At 36.4% G+C, this 19,051-nt stretch overlaps 2 protein-coding genes across 3 annotated transcripts; one reads left to right on the forward strand and one right to left on the reverse strand.

Moving 5' to 3' along the window:
• Nucleotides 1-2,204: 2,204 nt before the first annotated feature.
• LOC106180239 (2-acylglycerol O-acyltransferase 1) lies at nucleotides 2,205-7,431 on the reverse strand. The gene is made up of 5 exons (XM_013564169.2): nucleotides 7,242-7,431; nucleotides 5,993-6,532; nucleotides 5,496-5,667; nucleotides 5,060-5,259; nucleotides 2,205-4,721 (listed from the first exon to the last, which is right to left on the reverse strand). Exons 2-5 carry the CDS (start codon nucleotides 6,480-6,482, stop codon nucleotides 4,567-4,569), a joined length of 1,017 nt encoding a protein of 338 aa, XP_013419623.2. The 5' UTR covers nucleotides 6,483-6,532; nucleotides 7,242-7,431; the 3' UTR covers nucleotides 2,205-4,566.
• A 158-nt stretch (nucleotides 7,432-7,589) lies between these two features.
• Nucleotides 7,590-19,051, forward strand: LOC106180240 (cytoplasmic protein NCK2). 2 transcript variants are annotated; one of them, XM_013564171.3, is made up of 3 exons: nucleotides 7,590-7,811; nucleotides 14,608-15,638; nucleotides 15,996-19,051. In XM_013564171.3, the coding sequence occupies exons 2-3, from the start codon at nucleotides 14,625-14,627 to the stop codon at nucleotides 16,197-16,199; spliced, it is 1,218 nt and encodes a 405-aa protein (XP_013419625.1). In that variant the 5' UTR covers nucleotides 7,590-7,811; nucleotides 14,608-14,624; the 3' UTR covers nucleotides 16,200-19,051. The 2 variants fall into 2 exon arrangements, with proteins under 2 accessions (XP_013419625.1, XP_013419626.1); XM_013564172.3 differs by lacking the exon at nucleotides 7,590-7,811 and adding an exon at nucleotides 12,000-12,251.

Genomic DNA, 19,051 nt, shown 5'->3' on the forward strand with positions numbered 1-19,051 from the left:
AGTTTGAGAACAGTGAGTGATATGATTTTCCTTAAATGATCATCATGGGAACAGTGCCCAAAATAGGGGTTTCTTCAAATTTTGATGCAATATTACATAATGTTTAACAGCATAATGACCATCAATTTTTAATAATAAAATATTAGTATCATGGATATTCAGAAAATGTGACCAGCAAAGGTCTTCAGGACCATGGAACTTCAAAGTCACATCTTCAAAATGCCAAAATGTAAACAAGACAGCACTTTTCTGAAATGGGTTTATTTCCATTTTTAACACTTTTTTAACATAAAACAAAATTAACAATTAACTGCCATTTTTATATGACCAACTAATAAAATTGATGAGATGGGGAAAATATCAATAGAACAGTGTTAAATGTCCAATTTCCTCCATCTAAGATTCTGAACATAGTGGATGATTGAATATGACAAATTGCAATGATATGTGTTTATTTCCAGTTTTGACACTTCATTACACAATACGTGATAACAAATTTACCATCATTTTTACATAATCAACTGACAATGTTGTAAAGATGCAGGAAATGTCAAACAAACACTTTTATGTATCTTATTAGTTCAATAATGAGACTATTAACATGCCTAAGAATTGATTCTGAGGAAATGTGAAAAAAAAAGCATAACTTCTTAAATAATGGACCGATTATGCTGATTTTCATACTCAACCTATGTTTTAGTAAGACTGACCACTCTTGTGAGTAAAATGACAATTTGCCTATCTGTTTTTCTTATATTGTATTATCAGTGTTGTATATATGCTAAAAAAATGAAAAAACAGCATAACTTCCATAAAAGTGGCTCTATCATGCTGTTTTTCAAACTTGACCTGCGTATTATGAATATTCATCAGTTCTGTAAGTTTCAAGCCAAAAGGTAAAATGGTATTTCACATATCGTATTATCGGTGCTGCATATATGCTGAGAAAAGTGAAATAAAGATGCAAATAAGTGAAAAATTAAATTTTCACAAAAAACTGTTAAATTGCCAGAAAATTTTACCAAACAGACTGCGTTGCCTATTGAAGCTGTATGTTAGACCCATGTTTCTTTCCTGTAAGTTTGAGAACAGTAAGTGACATGATTTCCCTTAAATGGTCATCATAGGAGCAGTGCACAAAATAGGGGTTTCTTCAAATTTTGATGCAACATTACATAATGTTTAACAGCATAATGACAATCAAATGTTATTAATAAAATATTAGTAACATAGACATTCAGAAAATGTGACAAGCAAAAGTCTTCAGTATGATGGAACTTTAAAGTCACACCTTGAAAATGCCAATATGTGAAAAATTAAATTTTCACAAAAAACTGTTTAATTGCCAAAAAAAAAAAAAAAAAAAAAAATACCAAACAGACTGCATTGCCTACTGAAGCTGTATTTTAGTCCCATGTTTCTTTCCTGTAAGTTTGAGAACAGTAAGTGACATGATTTTCCTTAAATGGTCATCATGGAAGCAGTGCCCAAAATAGGTGTTTCTTCAAATTTTGATGCAACATTACATAATGTTTAACAGCATAATGACAATCAAATGTTATTAATAAAATATTAGTAACATAGACATTCAGAAAATGTGACAAGCAAAAGTCTTCAGTATCATGGAACTTTAAAGTCACACCTTGAAAATGCCAATATGTGAAAAATTAAATTTTCACAAAAAACTGTTTAACTGCCAGAAAAAATTACCAAACAGATTGCATTGCCTACTGAAGCTGTATTTTAGTCCCATGTTTCTTTCCTGTAAGTTTGAGAACAGTAAGTGACATGATTTTCCTTAAATGGTCATCATGGGAGCAGTGCCCAAAATAGGGGTTTCTTCAAATTTTGATGCAATATTACATAATGTTTAACAGCTTAATGACCATCAATTTTTAATTATAAAATATTTGTATCACAGATATTCAGAAAATGTGACTAGCAAAGGTCTTCAGGCCCATGGAACTTCAAAGTCACACCTTGAAAATGCCAAAATGCAAACAAGACAGCACTGTTCTGAAATGGGTTTATTTCCATTTTTAACACTTTTTTAACATAAAACAAAATAAACATTTTACTGCCATTTTTATATGACCAACTAAGAAAATTGATGAGATGGGAAAAGTATCAATAGAACAGTGTTAAATGTCCAATTTCCTCCATTCTGAGATTCTGAACATAGTGGATGATTGAATCTGACAAACTGCAATGATATGAGTTTATTTCCATTTTTGACACTTTATTACACAATACATGATAACAAGTTTACCATGTTTTTTACATAATCAACTAACAATGTTGTAAAGATACAGGAAATATCAAACAAACACTTTTAGGCATCTTATTAGTTAAATAATGAGACTGTTAACATGCCTAATAATTGAATCTGAGGAAATGTGAAAAAACAGTATAACTTCTAAAATAATGGCCCGATTATGCTGATTTTTGAACTCAACCTGCGTCTTAGTAAGATTGACCACTCCTGTGAGTATAATTACAATTGGCCAATCCGTTTTTCTTATATTGTGTTATCAGTGTTGCATTTATATTGAAAATAGTGAAAAAACAGCATAAATTCCCTAAAAGTGACCCAATCATGCTGATTTTCGAACTTAACCTGCGTATTATGAATATTCATCAGTTCTGTAAGTTTAAAGTCAAAAGGTAAAATGGTTTTCCACTTATCATGTTATCGGTGCTGCATATATGCTGAAAAAAGTGAAAAAACACTAAAATTCCCTAAAAGTGACCCGATCATGCTGATTTTCGAACTTGACCTGCGTATTATGAATATTCATCAGTTCTGTAAGTTTCAAGTCAAAAGGTCAAATGGTTTTCCACTTATCGTGTTATCGGTGCTGCATATATGCTGAAAAAAGTGAAAAAACAGCATAAATTCCCTAAAAGTGACCTGATCATGCTGATTTTCGAACTTGACCTGCGTATTATGAATATTCATCAGTTCTGTAAGTTTCAAGTCAAAAGGTAAAATGGTTTTCCACTTATCGTGTTATCGGTGCTGCATATATGCTGAAAAAAGTGAAAAAACAGCATAAATTCCCTAAAAGTGACCCGATCATGCTGATTTTCGAACTTGACCTGCATATTATGAATATTCATCAGTTCTGCAAGTTTCAAGTCAAAAGGTAAAATGGTTTTCCACTTATCGTGTTATCGGTAAAAGTGCACGGCGACGGCGACGACGGCGACGACAGCGACGGCGGCGACAGACGCAGATGATGGCTATATGTACAGACACATCTGTGTCTGTACATAAAAATGAGACTGTTAACATGCCTAATAATTGAATCTGAGGAAATGTGAAAAACAGTATAACTTCTAAAATAATGGCCCGATTATGCTGATTTTCGAACTCAACCTGCGTTTTAGTAAGATTGACCACTCCTGTGAGTATAATTACAATTGGCCAATCCGTTTTTCTTATATTGTGTTATCAGTGTTGTATTTATATTGAAAATAGTGAAAAAACAGCATAAATTCCCTAAAAATGGCCCAATCATGCTGATTTTCGAACTTGACCTGCGTATTATGAATATTCATCAGTTCTGTAAGTTTCAAGTCAAAAGGTAAAATGGTTTTCCACTTATCGTGTTATCAGTGCTGCATATATGCTGAAAAAAGTGAAAAAACAGCATAAATTCCCTAAAAGTGACCCGATCATGCTGATTTTCGAACTTGGCCTGCGTATTATGAATATTCATCAGTTCTGTAAGTTTCAAGTCAAAAGGTAAAATGGTTTTCCACTTATCGTGTTATCGGTGCTGCATATATGCTGAAAAAAGTGAAAAACTGCATAAATTCCCTAAAAGTGACCCGATCATGCTGATTTTCGAACTTGACCTGCGTATTATGAATACTCATCAGTTCTGCAAGTTTCAAGTCAAAGGGTAAAATGGTTTTCTACTTATCGTGTTATCGGTGAAAAAAGTGAAAAAACAGCATAAATTCCCTAAAAGTGACCCGATCATGCTGATTTTCGAACTTGACCTGCGTATTATGAATATTCATCAGTTCTGTAAGTTTCAAGTCAAAAGGTAAAATGGTTTTCCACTTATCGTGTTATCGGTGCTGCATATATGCTGAAAAAAGTGAAAAACTGCATAAATTCCCTAAAAGTGACCCGATCATGCTGATTTTCGAACTTGACCTGCGTATTATGAATACTCATCAGTTCTGCAAGTTTCAAGTCAAAGGGTAAAATGGTTTTCCACTTATCGTGTTATCGGTAAAAGTGCACGGCGACGGCGACGGCGACGACAGCGACGACGGCGACGACAGACGCAGATGATGGCTATATGTACAGACACATCTGTGTCTGTACATAAAAAAATCTTACCCCGAATCCATTGAAAATAGCACTTTCCTTTATTATGTGAAGAATCTATTTCAATATGACAATCTAAATGTGTTAGGTGAGATAGCAATGCAATCCTTGCCACAATGCTACTTTGTGCATATTTCATATTACAAAAAAAAAAAAAAAAAAAAAAAAAAAAGGTCTCGCTCCATGTGGATAACTTTTAACTCGCGTAAAGCTTTTGTCCCCTACTGTATTATTATATGCTGCATCTCATCCAGACCATACTGCTTCTTATTGTCCTCAAACAACTGCTGCAGGGCAGCCACGTATTTGGCGTGTACATCTTCAACTTGTTCTTTACTTGGATTCTCGTTCTTTTCTACTTCAATGGGTCTACCAACTGTGAGGAAAAGAAGCAGAAATTATGTTACTTACAGGTTACTTAACCACTTTGAGAGAAATGATGACAGAGATTTTATCATGAAAATAAAGAGTGTATGATATCCAGTTCACATTTTTTTTACTTTTATCATTTTATATACTATTATCTTTAGGATAATTCACTTTAAGTTTCTTATAAATTCTGAAATGAAAAGTTTGATTGAAAGAAAAAAGTTTGAAAAATTAGTGGATAAACTTATCACTACATATATTACTTGTATGTTTGTGTGCCTCTATTTCAAAAAAAAAAAAAAAAAATCTCCAAAGTTCTCTATGTCAATGATACATTGTCCTCACCAACAGTATTGACTGGTTTCCTAAAGGGCACTATACCAAATGTATAGTTGAACACTCCTCTGCCATGAAAAGCAGGCAAACTGAAGCCACAGTACTTCATCAGGGTCTCCTGGAGACGTCTCAGGAAGGATCCCGGGGGATTGTTGACCTGTACAAATAGGTCATTCTCTCCAAATGAGAAAACTGGAACCAATGGCACACTGGAAAGACAAGACAATTATGAATATGTCAACACAATTAAAGTCACAGTAATCATCACTGAAAGCCAATTTGATTTTGATTTTTTTCAAAGGTGCAGAAATAAATTAAATAAATTATAATAAAAATCATGAAATCATATTAGCATTTATAATAATTTAAGTAATAAATAAATACTTTTTTGTAAGTTTCAATGCAGTAAGGTGCATCTTAATTGCCTAAGAGTGGTGACATTTACCCAAGTTTCATGGCCATGCGCACAAAGCCCTTCCTATGACTCAGGTTGAGGCTGTATTTTCCTGGGTGAGCATTGAGGGCCTCCAGTGCCCCACCCACCACCAGGACAGGGGCGTTCCCCTTTCCGTGTGTTAACAGGTACTCCAAACTCTCCTTGGTACAGTCACAGGCTCCTAAAAATGAATACAAATGTATGTTTTTTTTAGAATTTTTTTTCTGTTTCCTTTCAAAACAGTAATTTAATTCAAAATGAACATCAATCAGACAGTTGTGATTGTTACTTTGTTTTACATTATTCAGTGCAATGGCAAATTCAGTAAGATAATTATTAAAATTTCATGACACACTAAGAAAGCTTTTTTCCACTGAAAAAGGAAGAAAGAAGATGCTATTATATTAACCAATCAAACATCTTAATTTTCTAAAAATCTGCCAAATAAATAAATAATTTACATAATTTATGCCAGGAAAAAAGAAAACTCTATAAAAATCACAAACCTGAAGTCATAAAGTACTCTCTGTGCAGAGGGAACTGAAACTGTCCCTTCAATACCAGCAGATAAGACGTCAAGCCTGGGAACAGTTCACTGAAACCAGTGGCAGCAGTGGCAAAATTACAGAAAGCACCAGCACACATCACTCCATGAGGGTGAAAACAAAACAAATAGTTCCTGTCAGGAGGAAGATCTACAGTCTTGATCAACTTCACGGGGAAATAATCACGGAAATATTCCCAAATTTTCCAACGTCGAATCCACTCACATCTCCTGCCTCCCCTTGCTGCCTGGTCATAGTCATATATGTACCAAATAAGATAAAGGCAGGGAATCCAGTAGAACCTTGTGAAGCAGAGATATATCAGTAAGAAAAGACATCCAAATCCTTCCAGAAGAAAAGTAAGTGTCCAGTAAAGTGCCACGGCTGTTTGTATTCGTCTCTCCAGTGGAATGCTCAGAGGTGCAAGTTCTATACCTAAAATCTTCACCATTTTGCAGCTTGCTGTCTTTTTTTTTTTTTTTTGCAGTTCTGTGGTAGAAACTGAAAGAATCAAATTCTCAATATAATTTTCTATTCTCAGTCCCCTCTAAAAAATAAATAGAATTCAGACAATAAGTATTTATGTTTGTCATACTGACTACAGGGTTCTATCAGTTCTATCAAATACAAAATGTAACAACAGTCCCTCAATGCTGAACTGGAGTTTAACCCAATCAATGCATGTTTGAGTGTCTGGTTAATGATAAGATTGTGAAATTTCTACAGAGGATATTCATAACTGATAACATAACTAAAGATGCAGTAGGGCATATTTTATCTAGTAGATGATGGCTATATTTAATTAAGTACTTATTGAAAATCTAAAAATAAGGGATATCCAAATTAATTCCCATCCAGATCACAACAGACGTCATTCACATATGAAACAATGAAAAAATGAAAAAATACAATTAAAACGTACAGTACATGCATTCGATGTACAGGTACATGTATACGTGAACAGCAAGTTTACGATCTATGCCACATCTAACTGAATAGTTTAACAGATCATTTCTAAAAACAACAACAAAATGTTACAGACAACTAGATCACCGACTCCCATATGGAGAAAGACATTCTTTCTTGAGCAATTACTTGAGCAACATTTATTTCACTCCAATGCAGACGAATAACTAGTCTTTGCGTTCCTAAAAAAAATAACATCATTGAAAACTATGCATCGTGCAAACAGAAAGAGCGAAACACTTGCCTATTTCCTCTTGGATATCTGGCTATGCTACAATTAAGTTCCAGGGACCATCCCACGGCTAGGGTATAAAGATTAAAGTTCAACTTTGATGTCTGAGATGCTTCAATTTTATTATGATCTTCTTCTTCCGGAGAGTTGGCGGGAGATAACGCGAGACTGTATGATGACGTCTCACCGCGCATCATTGTATCGGTACGCTAAGAAAATTAATTCATTGGATTCTTACAGATTTCATTTGAGTGTGCACGAGCATATGTCAAAATATCATACCCAACTCTTTAAAAGCAACGTTTTGTTTAATTAATGTTATATTTTTGATATTTCTCACTGTGTATCGTGACCCTGGCATCGTCAAAAATAGTCCCTAGAGGTGTAAATGAGTTGAGGCAAAATGGCGGAGTGAGAAGGGACAGGAAATATACCAAGAACATTTTAGCAGTGTGCGTGTCACTAACGTGGAGCTTTTGTTAAATCTACAGGCTGTCTGTTACGATTAAAACTATCTTTTTGGATTACAGTACATTTGATGTAGGACAAGATCTTTTGAACCGGTGATATTTTCCCATCAAGGTGAGTTATTTCCTCCCCCGAAAGGGATGTTTTTAATGACAGACACTGTAGTGGCAAGAGCCTCTAACACCTTCATTTGTGATCGACAAGTCCCTCCATTGTCAACTTTTACTCCCTTGGTGACAAGTCTTCTGGAAGTGAACCAAAGGAATAAAACGTCAAATTACAATGGCGGTTGCCGCTTTTGAACTGCACAAACCGGTTGAACACAAGCCTAGTTTCTGATATCAATGGGCGTGAATCATCTAGAGTCGGTTTGTGAATGTCATCTAGCAATATTTTATTTTTATTTTTATTATTTTTTTTCTACAAGTAATTTCATGTCTGGGGATTCATCAATCGTCATTCATATCACCCAAGAGTAATATTATATCACAATTTTACTTTTTTTTGTGCAATGGATCACCATTTCTATACCAAGTGCATTAGCCCCTGCTGACCTGGAAAACAGTGTTTTTACTTTGGGAATTAAGCAGCACTTAATAGGTGTTAATTGTGTGTGTGTGAGTGTGCGTTTAAGGTGGATCTCAGAGATATGCATTTTGGTGGCATTTACAGATTTGTTCTTAAAAATTTTGGTATGACAGCTCAGAAAGTTGCTAGGTGTGTTGTGAAATGTGGGGGTAGGTGTAGGATATGTGGGAGTTCCTCGTAAGTCGTAATTAAGCATTTTATACTCTATGTGCAAAGTTTGGGAGGTGCATGCAAACAAATATTTGTTCTCTTTATAATTTATCCTTTAGATATAATCCTGAGCATAACCCAAATCTAATACTGATTTATCTTTATCTTCTCTAAAAGGTGCAAATAGGTCATGAGTACTAGTAATTGGAGATTGTTCATTTTGTAAACATTGTTTTGGTATCTAGATAAGTAAATGATTTAGGTCCGTTTGCCATGTCCTTGTTGAGGACCAAGGTTAAGCCAGTTATTAACCAAGTATGGAGATATGTGCCTGATTTACAGTGCTTTGCATACATGTATAAGTGACTGGACAATGATTCTAGATTACTGATAGCATATCATTGAACAGATTCAGTGATAAATACATGCCCTGCATTTTTCTTCTGTTTCTTTCAGCAATAACTCTGTATGTGGAAAGAATATTTTATTTCTGGGGTAGCCCTAACACTTGCCAATTTAGCAGAATGCTAAAACTGACTTAAGTTGGCTAAACAAAAACTAGTTGATTTGACTTGTTTTAGTTGAATTTAAACCATTTGGAGAAAAAAAGTGATGAAAAAGTAGTGATTTGGCAAAGAGAAAAAAATTGCCAACACTGCCCTAGTATTCATAAATTTATTTTTATAACAGACTCAGTAGTCTATAATTTTTTCAATGGGTCATTATTCATTAATGCGAGCAACCAGTTGGGGTACAAACATTATAGAAGTCATTGTATTTATGACCTGTTGTGTTATGTAGTAATAGCAATACAATAACAACCAAAAACAATAGGGATGTGAACTGAAAATTGCATCTAGAATGAGAGCAAATGTGTATATTTGACAGCTTTGTTGCCACCCAAGTTGTAGATCTGACTGGTTCTAGTATAAAAATTTAATTCTTCTCTTGCTGAAAATTGAATTTCTGGTCAGAAGAGTATCAGGAAAAAACTCCATCCTCTAGTTTCATGGATTACATTAGTCATTATATTGGTATGCCTAGCAGTGACTTTGGAATCAAAGCAGAAATGGAAAAAAGCTCCATTCCTGGATTTTGTAGATTACTTATAGATTGTATTTGAGGTCCTAAGGGGTTGAAAGGCATTCTGTTTGAACCCTGATACAGATGACAGCCTGGAAGTCTGCTCTGGAGGAAGCTCTGTGGTTGAGTCATCCATTTCCCCGAGTGCATTACTCTGCTAAATCATGTTTGCATGAGGTTCCTCTAAAATGTAAAGCTATTAAAATGCTGCATTCCACTCCTCTACCCCCCTCCACACACGCATGTGCGCATGCACACACACACACACATGCGTGCACTCATGCACACATACACACACATCTTCTTACAGTCCAATGTCAAGTAATCCTGACCCTTTTCTGAACATATTGATGAAATTTGTGCCCTTGACCTTGCAATAGGTTGTAAGTATATATTTTAACCCATGTCTGGGATTAAAATTATAAAAGCTGAAATGATAATGGATGTTTGTGATTGTTACCGGAGGCTGATGAGTGCATTACATTCCCATCACCGTATTGTATAGTGAGATATCTGGCAGGTGGTCAGAAGATAGGATCATTTGATTATCACTGGTGTAATGGGCCATTCCATTCATTATTCATTACTCTCAGTGATATAGCAGATTGTTTGGGTGCTGTGTTTTTGCTGTTTTGTCATTCTCTCTCTCTCTCTCTCTCTCTCAGTATGTGTGAGAGTGAGAGATCTTAGAGAGATCATTTTATAATGCAGTTCCATATATAAGATACTTAACCTGCACAAATATGTGAATCATCCTACGCCGACTTTATATGATGGCCAAAGGGTAGGAAGATGGTTTGGGGGGAACAGTTAAAAGTGATCGCTAGCAGCAGTAATTCATTTGCTGCAGGGAGCTCAGAACTATTAAATTACTGATATATATATATATATATATATAATATGGCAACAGGGGTGCGGTATATACCAGGTTACCTCGGGACACTAAGGCTGTATTCTGAAGTGAGATAACTCAAGACTGAAAATGTACAGCTCTCAGGGATCAATCTGTTTGACAATTTTTATTTAGATCTTCAGATTGAAAATTAGGTTAGACTTTTACACCATTATCAGAGAAATAAAGAAAATAGTGTCTAGTAAATATTAGTTGATAAGGAATTTTTGATATCTTGGAAGTTGACTTGGAAAGAGAAGGAACATGATACAGCAGTCTCAAAATACGGTGAAAGGTTAATCATCTGCACAGATGGCCATATAAAAAAGAACTCATTTAGTCTGTCAAAGATAAAGTCACCTGTTCAATGATGAAGCCACATTGTCCTGCAAGACAAAGATAAAACAGCAGCCCATCAGCCATGGAAATTACAGCGACAGTTATTAACGAAAATGACCAGATTGACCTTTGAAGGAAATTACCAATCTTGGAGAAATAAACAATCTGCTTCATTATTGACAACAAAGGCATGATCTAGGTAATTTAATGTGTTGGTCACTGCTAGAGATAACAGACACATTGAGTGGCAATGTGATTGATCAGCTGACACTAACATCCTATTGTCAAGGCAAATGAGTCTTGTGTTAGAGAGGCAATCGTATCAGATAGTGGCTGATTGGGTTTTATTGACCCGCTGATGGGTTAGCATTGGTGCTAGTAATGTATGAATATAATGTTTTAACATGTGTTTAGTGATTCGAGAAAGCTTATCCGTCAGAGAACCAGAGTTCACTCATTCTCCTAGCAGTTTCTGTGGTGTTGGATGTTCTAGTAAGGTAGGACTTCTGGTAGATCCCAGATGGAGGGGGGGGGGGGGTGCAGTCAAAATTTTCTAAGGCATAACAGGGTTTTTCAACATATTTTCTCTAAAGGCAGTTACAAAAATATTCTTTTTGTTTATTCCTATGTGGAGTGTGATATTTTCTGCCTTTTAAAGGACCTTGATTAATTACATAATTAAGGAATTATAATTTATACCACAAAATTACAGTATCTTTTCAGGGATCTTCATATTAGCGAGAGAAACTAAGCCTTTATGCGAATTTTTGCATTTTTAAAAAGGTCAATTCTGTAGACACCCACAGATCTGGTATTTAAAAGAAAAGAGAGGATGGGTCAACTTATTCTCTTTTTTCTCTGAAATGATGTAATCGTCCATGGAAATATATGCCACCCTATTTATTCCTATGATTAGTCATGTAATTGAGGCAAGAAGAAGGATGTGCTGTTACAATGGGGGCAGTGATTCAGTCATGTGTTATGTCACCAAGGCCACAACAAGTGTCTGTTCAGCTACAACTGTTCAAAGACTGAACCCAGGAAGAAGAAACATTGGCTCTGTTCTCACAACTTTTAGATCGATCTATCACCGCCGGGAGTCTCACTAGATTACTGTCAGATAATCCCTCTTAAGTGTCCGTCCCCGCCTACTACAAGCTTTAAGGGGTAATTAACTTTCGTGTCCGCCCGGCTGACAGCTATTTAGCGTGAACCCCCAGGGAGTTAGGTCGATCCAATGTAGGTCGATCTAATCTATGAGAATGGGGTGATTGATTGCAATCATCATCTGGTGCACGGTCTGGTTCATGGTGTGGTGCCTTTGTCACCTCCATCCAAGGTCATTTTGCTGACAGATTAATTGCAATCAGTCAGTCTACTGCATAGGATGAAATTGTTGTAGTTGAGGTGTAGTTGGACACGGCCAAATTTACAGGTGAAAGAGGACACAGGAGAGGAGAGAAAGCTGGGGAGGTATACCACAAAGTGTTGGTTTGTCACAGGTATTTCCTTAACTTCTATGAGCTAAGAACCACCTCTTGTTTGTTTACAGGGAGGAATCTTTTAGATAGCATTGGATAAGGTGCGGAATTTTCTTTAGAACCGTTTTGAAACGGGTAAGTTAAGCTGTGAAAGCACAGAAGGTTAACCTGTTTCAGTATTTAATTAAATAGCATTCACTGTTGCCTTCTCTGTGTTATAAAACCTTTACTTCTACAGTTGTTTGTGAATGTAGGGAATAGTAGGAACCTGCTTTGGTATGTGGTAAGAAGTCCTTGAATGTGTGTTATTTTCTGACTGGCAGCATTGCATGCCAACATTTGCTTTGATAAAGTTACCCTGTATTATATCTCAAGATTAGAATTTAAGTATCATTTTCACAGGATCAGTTTCTATGGTAAAAACACATTTTTGGCTCCCAATTCTATTTTCCTCTAGTTTCTGAGGACAACAGGAAATAGTTTTAAAACTTATTTCTGGGATATTATTTATAACTCCTGGCAGTGGAATTTGTTTGCATGACTTCCTCTTTACATCGCCTACATTCAGCTTGGTTTTAACCAAAGTCATTATTTCACTAAGGCTTCGTTCACATGCAATGTCTATTTTCTATTTTCTATTTTCTATTTTCGGTATGTCTTATGATCACGGTCTGTGCACTGAATATCCCGCGGCGTAATTACTGGCAGCGCGAGCCAGTTACTATAAGTTACTATAAGTAACTGGCTCGCGCTGCCAGTAATTACGCGGCGGGATATTCAGTGCACAGACCGTGATCATAAGACATACCGAAAATAGAAAATAGAAAATAGAAAATAGACATTGCATGTGAACGAAGCCTAACTCCAGGATGCAAACACTTGTGTGACAAAGATACAGTTTCACAAAATAGTTAATAAGTCTCTGTTTTAAGACAGAAAATATTCGTCGGCCTTATCAGGCTAAACCAGTAGTTTTCTGTACATTGACATTTAACTTGAGTTTTTTTTTTTTTTTTTTTTTTTTTTTTTTTTTTTTTTTTTTTTGGTGTGTGTGTGTGTGTGCGTGTGTGTGCTTGAGTTAACTAGTCATTTCTGTCATAGAATTTCATGTCCAGTTCTGTGTTTAGTGCACCCAATGTAACAGGGTCTGCAGACTAAATATGATGTTATTGTTTAGTCTTGTTCACTGGAGCTTTAATGACAGACAATGTAATGTTAGCTAAGGAATCCCCTCATGTAGTGGAATCTCACTCCTCAAAATTGATGTTGGGCCACAGGGTTTAGAATTACAAGGATGTTTTCTTACTTTGTTTCTGTCATCTTTCTTGTATTCATTCTTCTATTTGTCTTTCTTTCTTTCTTTCTTTCTTTGTTTCTTTCTAAGACTTGGCAGCCAGAAGCAGGTGTGCCTAAATGAACAGAGTTAAAACGTAGACTGAAATCTTGGCTATAAACTAGTATATACTGTACAAAATGTGGAATGGTGGCATTCATGTTCTGATGAGTAAGCCTGTGTTAGCAGGTGTATGTGTAACCTTTATATGAATGTTTGGTATTTTGTATGAGGCAGTGGTAGTCAATACTGGGGTGGGTTGAGATCGAATTGAGGTCATGTAAAATGAAGTCAGCTGGTGTTTTATTGTGTGTGTGTGTGTGTGTGCGCGCGCGCGCGCTTGCATGCACGCATGTGTCTAAGGGTACATATTGACACCATACTTGTAGATACAAGAACAGGTTTGTCAAATCGGTACTAGTATCATTCTTTAGTTATAAATAATGTGTGTTTTGTTTGTATGCCTCTGGTAACAGATCTCTTCTAACAGAAACTGAGTCCTAATGTACTGTACTTAACATGTCACAGCTGTGAGTCAGGGAAGTCCATTGATATGTATCAGGACTTTAGAAATTGTCAGTTATGCAGGATGCAATTAGACAGAAAAGCAGAGATTTTGCTCAGTACATTATTGTCTCACAAGCTCAGAGTTATAATAAGAACTATGTAGAACTGTGGCACGGGAACTTACATAAGCAACTGACTGACCTTGTGTTCTCATGCTTAGACCTCAGCAAATGTGGTATCAGAGAAACTTTTTTCTTCGGAGGGGGGGGGGGATGTGGAAAATACAACACCGAACAAGAAAGAAAGAATCTTTTCAGTACAGTAATCAGAGATTTGGAGTTTTTAGAAAACGAAAATGAACCAAGTACATTACTTATCAAGTATAATGATTTATGTAGAGGGAGATTTGTAAATCTGTTCTAGAAATGAGTAAATGCACTTAAGCGCCTTTAAATAATGTAACTTTTGAAAAAGATTTTGTCATTGACAGATAAATTTATCATAACAAATTGTTAATCAAATTCTGTGGTGTTTCAGGTTCCAGTGATGAAATTATGAAACCAAAGATGGCGGAGGAAGTGATGGTCATCGCTAAGTATGACTACCAGGCCCAGGACGGCCAAGAATTGGATATAAAAAAGAACGAGAAATTGATTCTCCTTGACGACAGCAAAACATGGTGGAAAGTACAAAACGCTCGCAACCAGGCTGGATTTGTACCGTCAAATTATGTCAAACGTATCAAACCCTCAATATTCTCAAGCTTAAAAAATACGCTAGGAAGGAAGAAAAATAGCGACTCTAAAGCACTGTCGTACACGTCGTCCCCGAGCGCGACAGTGAAGGCCTCCCATAGTGACACTAGTGAACAGGGTAGCATTGGCAGTGAGACACAGTTCTGTGATAACATACCGGCCATTGTGAAGTACGCCTACCCCTCCAGACAGTCCGATGAAATGTCTCTCGTTAAGGGAGAAAAGGTCATTGTTTTGGAGAAATCCAGCGATGGATGGTGGAAGGGACGAAAGATGACAGGAGAGACCGGCTGGTTTCCGTCGAACTATGTCATTGAGACAGAGGACCCAGATATAAGTGTTTATACCACGCCGGCTGATATGTCGTCAGAAAACACATCACAGACTGTCTTGGATGTGGTTATTACATTGTATCAGTACAAAGGAACCAGCAGCGATGAATTAACATTTGACAAAGAAGAGCGATTGGAGATAATCGAAAGGCCTCAGAATGATCCGGAGTGGTGGCGGGCGCGAAATGCACGTGGAGACATCGGACTTGTGCCAAAGAACTATGTTCAAGTGATCACGAATTCCACTTTTGATAGCCAACAGCCAAACGGAACAACAATGTCGCTGGAGGAGTCTCATGCCAGTAGCAGTTCAGCCACCGATTCAGCGGAGTCAGACTATCGCAGGAGCCATTTTAATGTGTCAGGCCCCCTGGTGGACAAGGAATGGTTCTATGGGCGGATATCACGGCATGCGTGTGATGATTTACTAAACGAGCATGCACAGAATGGAGATTTTGTAATTAGAGAGAGTGAATCAAACGTAAGACAATGACTTATGCTTTACTTTAGAAGTTAATCTTGAAATTTGGGTTTTTTTTAATAATCTGGTAATTTCAAGTCCTTTTGTAGCTGGAAACTATTTTTAAGGCATCAACTTTTTAAGGAACAAAGTGATCTGTAAGTCATCATCTTTGTTTGCAAAACAGGTGACACATACTTTTTCCTTAGATCACAAACTAAAAGATCTGCAGACTTGTTTCTATTGTAAAATGCCACTGGTCTCTTAACTTCCCAAGCATTGTATTTTTTTTTTCAGTCACTCAAAGTCTTTTTATTTTTTTTCCCAATATTTAAAAAATGAAACACTGAGACACAATGTTTAATTTTGCAATTCCAGGTGGGTGATTACACCGTGACCTTGAAAGCCCCAAACAGAAACAAGCACTTCCGCGTCCAGATGAAGGACAACATGTTCTGTATCGGCACCCAGCAGTTCCAATCCCTTGACGACCTAGTGGAGCATTATAAACGCCACCCAATATACAGGCACGATAACGAGAAACTCTACTTAGTCAGGTCGTTTGTGTACACGGGACAGTGAGGTTGAGATGCACGCACGTGCGTGCATGTGCAGTTTGATATTGTTAGGAGAGAGAGAGAGGATGCAATGCAGGGGTATACAAGATAAGGACAACTGTTAAATAAGCAGAACTATTTTGATTTGCAGGACATAGAGAAAGGAGCAAATGCACGGGTGCAATGTTTGTAACTTTTACTAAGTAAACATATTTGCAGGCAATTGTTTAATGATGAAAACATAGCTCACATGCCTAATTATGGCCTGTATTGGGACCCCAAACACGGGTTGGCCCATTCAGAAGCATGTTCGCAAAGGGAGCTTAGCAAGCACATGCGCATTAAGTCACTGAGTACTTATTCTGGGACATTCACGGATATATGTTAATTTGGACGCGAGGCCTTCCAAGACTAACATCCAGACACACGTGGCTTGCTGCAATGCTGGCTCTATTCTCATGTGCACAGCATGTTTACGACAATAGTGAAGTGGCATGCATTCACATGCACATATCTATACTTCGACTTATACCACTACTAATTCGCACTTTCCTGAAACGAGCGCTACTTGCTAATACAAGGGACTTCAGGCAGGAAAATGGCGTACTGAGGTCCCATTCTTGATCAATAACTATCAGTTCAGTAACTCCTATGTGTATGGGTGTGTAAAGGGAGTCTTTGTGAAGTGAGAAGCTATTTCAGTGAAATACTGTCATCTCTGCTTCAGTTAGTTACTACAGGAAAAGTGATTTCGATGGCAGTTACCCAGTAAATATGCACAGATTCAGTCATTGATAATACCACTTTCTGTAGTGGAAGGGAGAAGAAATCAGTCCCCAATTTATTATAAACTAATAAAATAAGTTTTGACTGTTGGAATGGGCTGCACAATAGCATGTGCATGTATGCAGGAGCTAGGAGAACTCGCTTCGCACATGCAGGTACAAGATTAGCACAGGGTATAGAATAATGAGAAATCAGAGTATTTGACAGTTGCTTTTTTGAAACAGTATTCCAGTTCAAAAACTACAGACTTTGTTGAATTCTGCTCTGCAGAAAGAAAATTTTAGTCCACGGCATAATTATGATTCAAATGTTGTCAAGTGGAAAGTGCATTTGTGACTAAGTGCTCACATCTTATTTCATTTGTTCATTTAGTTAATTGTTTTTTATTTAAAGCTCACACAAGGGTTAAACCGTTAGCACGTCTTCACTTTTAAAATTAAGGATATTACTATTCAGCTCTTAGTGGTATTAAGTGATGGAAAAACAAAACTTGAGAACCTTCTATTTCTTAGTGAGTTTGCTAAGATCATGTTAATGCCACGCAGAAGCTGCACATTGATATTCATTTGCTTCAAGATTAATCATGTCTATTTCCTTAATGTGTTCACAGGTAAGGGAACAACGCCTTGAGATAATCTGTCAGTAACCTTTATTTTATTAATTTATTAGCTTGGGATTTGAGAAAGGTGCCTAAACATGTTCATCCACAGAGATGCAGTAGACTCCATGTCACCTTGTAACTTGTATTTTTGTTTATTTTGAAAATATCAAGCTAAAACTGGCTGAAACTTATTTGAAAATTGCCTATTTGAATCATTGTATAACTTGAGCAGATTTTTTTGTCCCAAATGTCAGATAAATGTGGAGTCTAATGTATATCTTTTGCCAGCTTATATCCTTTCTTGTATTTCCCTTATTACCCAGTGCTATTTCATATACTTATGATGAGGTCACATATCAAATGCAGTATTACTTGTTTAGTGACATTATCAGGAATATGCCTTTCAAAACTTGGAGTGTTCAGAAAGGTGAACAAGCTGCCCAAAACTATAGTCAAAAATTAGGTCATTTCTGTAATTATCTGGGGAATGATGATTCACTTTTGTGACAGATGGGGTTTCCATTATGAACATCTTCCTTCTTTTCCCTTGCCGAAAACAATTTATATTTTGTCCTTTATAACTGTTACCCAACAAAAATCAGATTTTTATTTTACTTGTAAACTGTAAAACATGCCATATATTCTTTGTGTTACTTCAATTCCAAATGCATTATTCGCTAATTGGTGAAAGAAAAGTGCATTCTTATAATCTGATAAAAATATTTGTATATGTACAAGGAAATGTCAAATCATCCGTGGAAGCGTCTTCTCTCACCAGGAAGTTGCTGAGTTCTAAAAAGCAATTTTTTTTTTAAGTTAGATCACATGACCCAATGTCATCCATCTTGGTGAGAGCCAGTAGGATTTCTCTTTGGATGCTGCAGCGGTTAATAAACATGGAAGAAAATAATAATAATAAATAGGAATTGAGGAATTGTAATTCTTGAACTCGACGGGTGGAACTGGGGTAAAAATTTCCACGGGTTATCTGTCGTATTGTGAAATTAATGATCACTTGCTTGTGAAAAACTAAAAGTTAAGGTGTCTGGCTGGACCGACTGAGCTACGTTAGTATGAGAGCTTATTGATATAAATCTATAGATTAAAATATCGAATGTACATCTGTAAAGTAGAATTTAGAAAAGTTGCACTGGGCAAAAGCCGCCAACGTGATAGAGCTGTGTACAGACTCGGTGCAGCAAATTTATTTAAGTTACCTTTGAAAAAAGACAGTTATTTGTTCAGAAATGTTATTATCACGATTTTTGTATTATTTCATGCAGTTTCATTGCAGCTTAATCGTGAACTTATTCTCTCTTCACACGCCACAGATTTTTCACTGTGTGAACACAGAGAGAATCAGGTGCGGAGCGGGCTAGCTCTCACAATGATTGTGTAAACACGGCGAAATATTACTTTTAAGTCATTGGATCTTATTGGTTACCAGATCATCATGTAAAGCCAATCAAATACAAGCTTACAAGCCTTAA

The sequence above is a fragment of the Lingula anatina genome, chromosome 10, assembly GCF_051362555.1.
Source record: "Lingula anatina isolate TDL-2025a chromosome 10, LinAna3.0, whole genome shotgun sequence".
NCBI lineage: Eukaryota > Metazoa > Brachiopoda > Lingulata > Lingulida > Lingulidae > Lingula > Lingula anatina.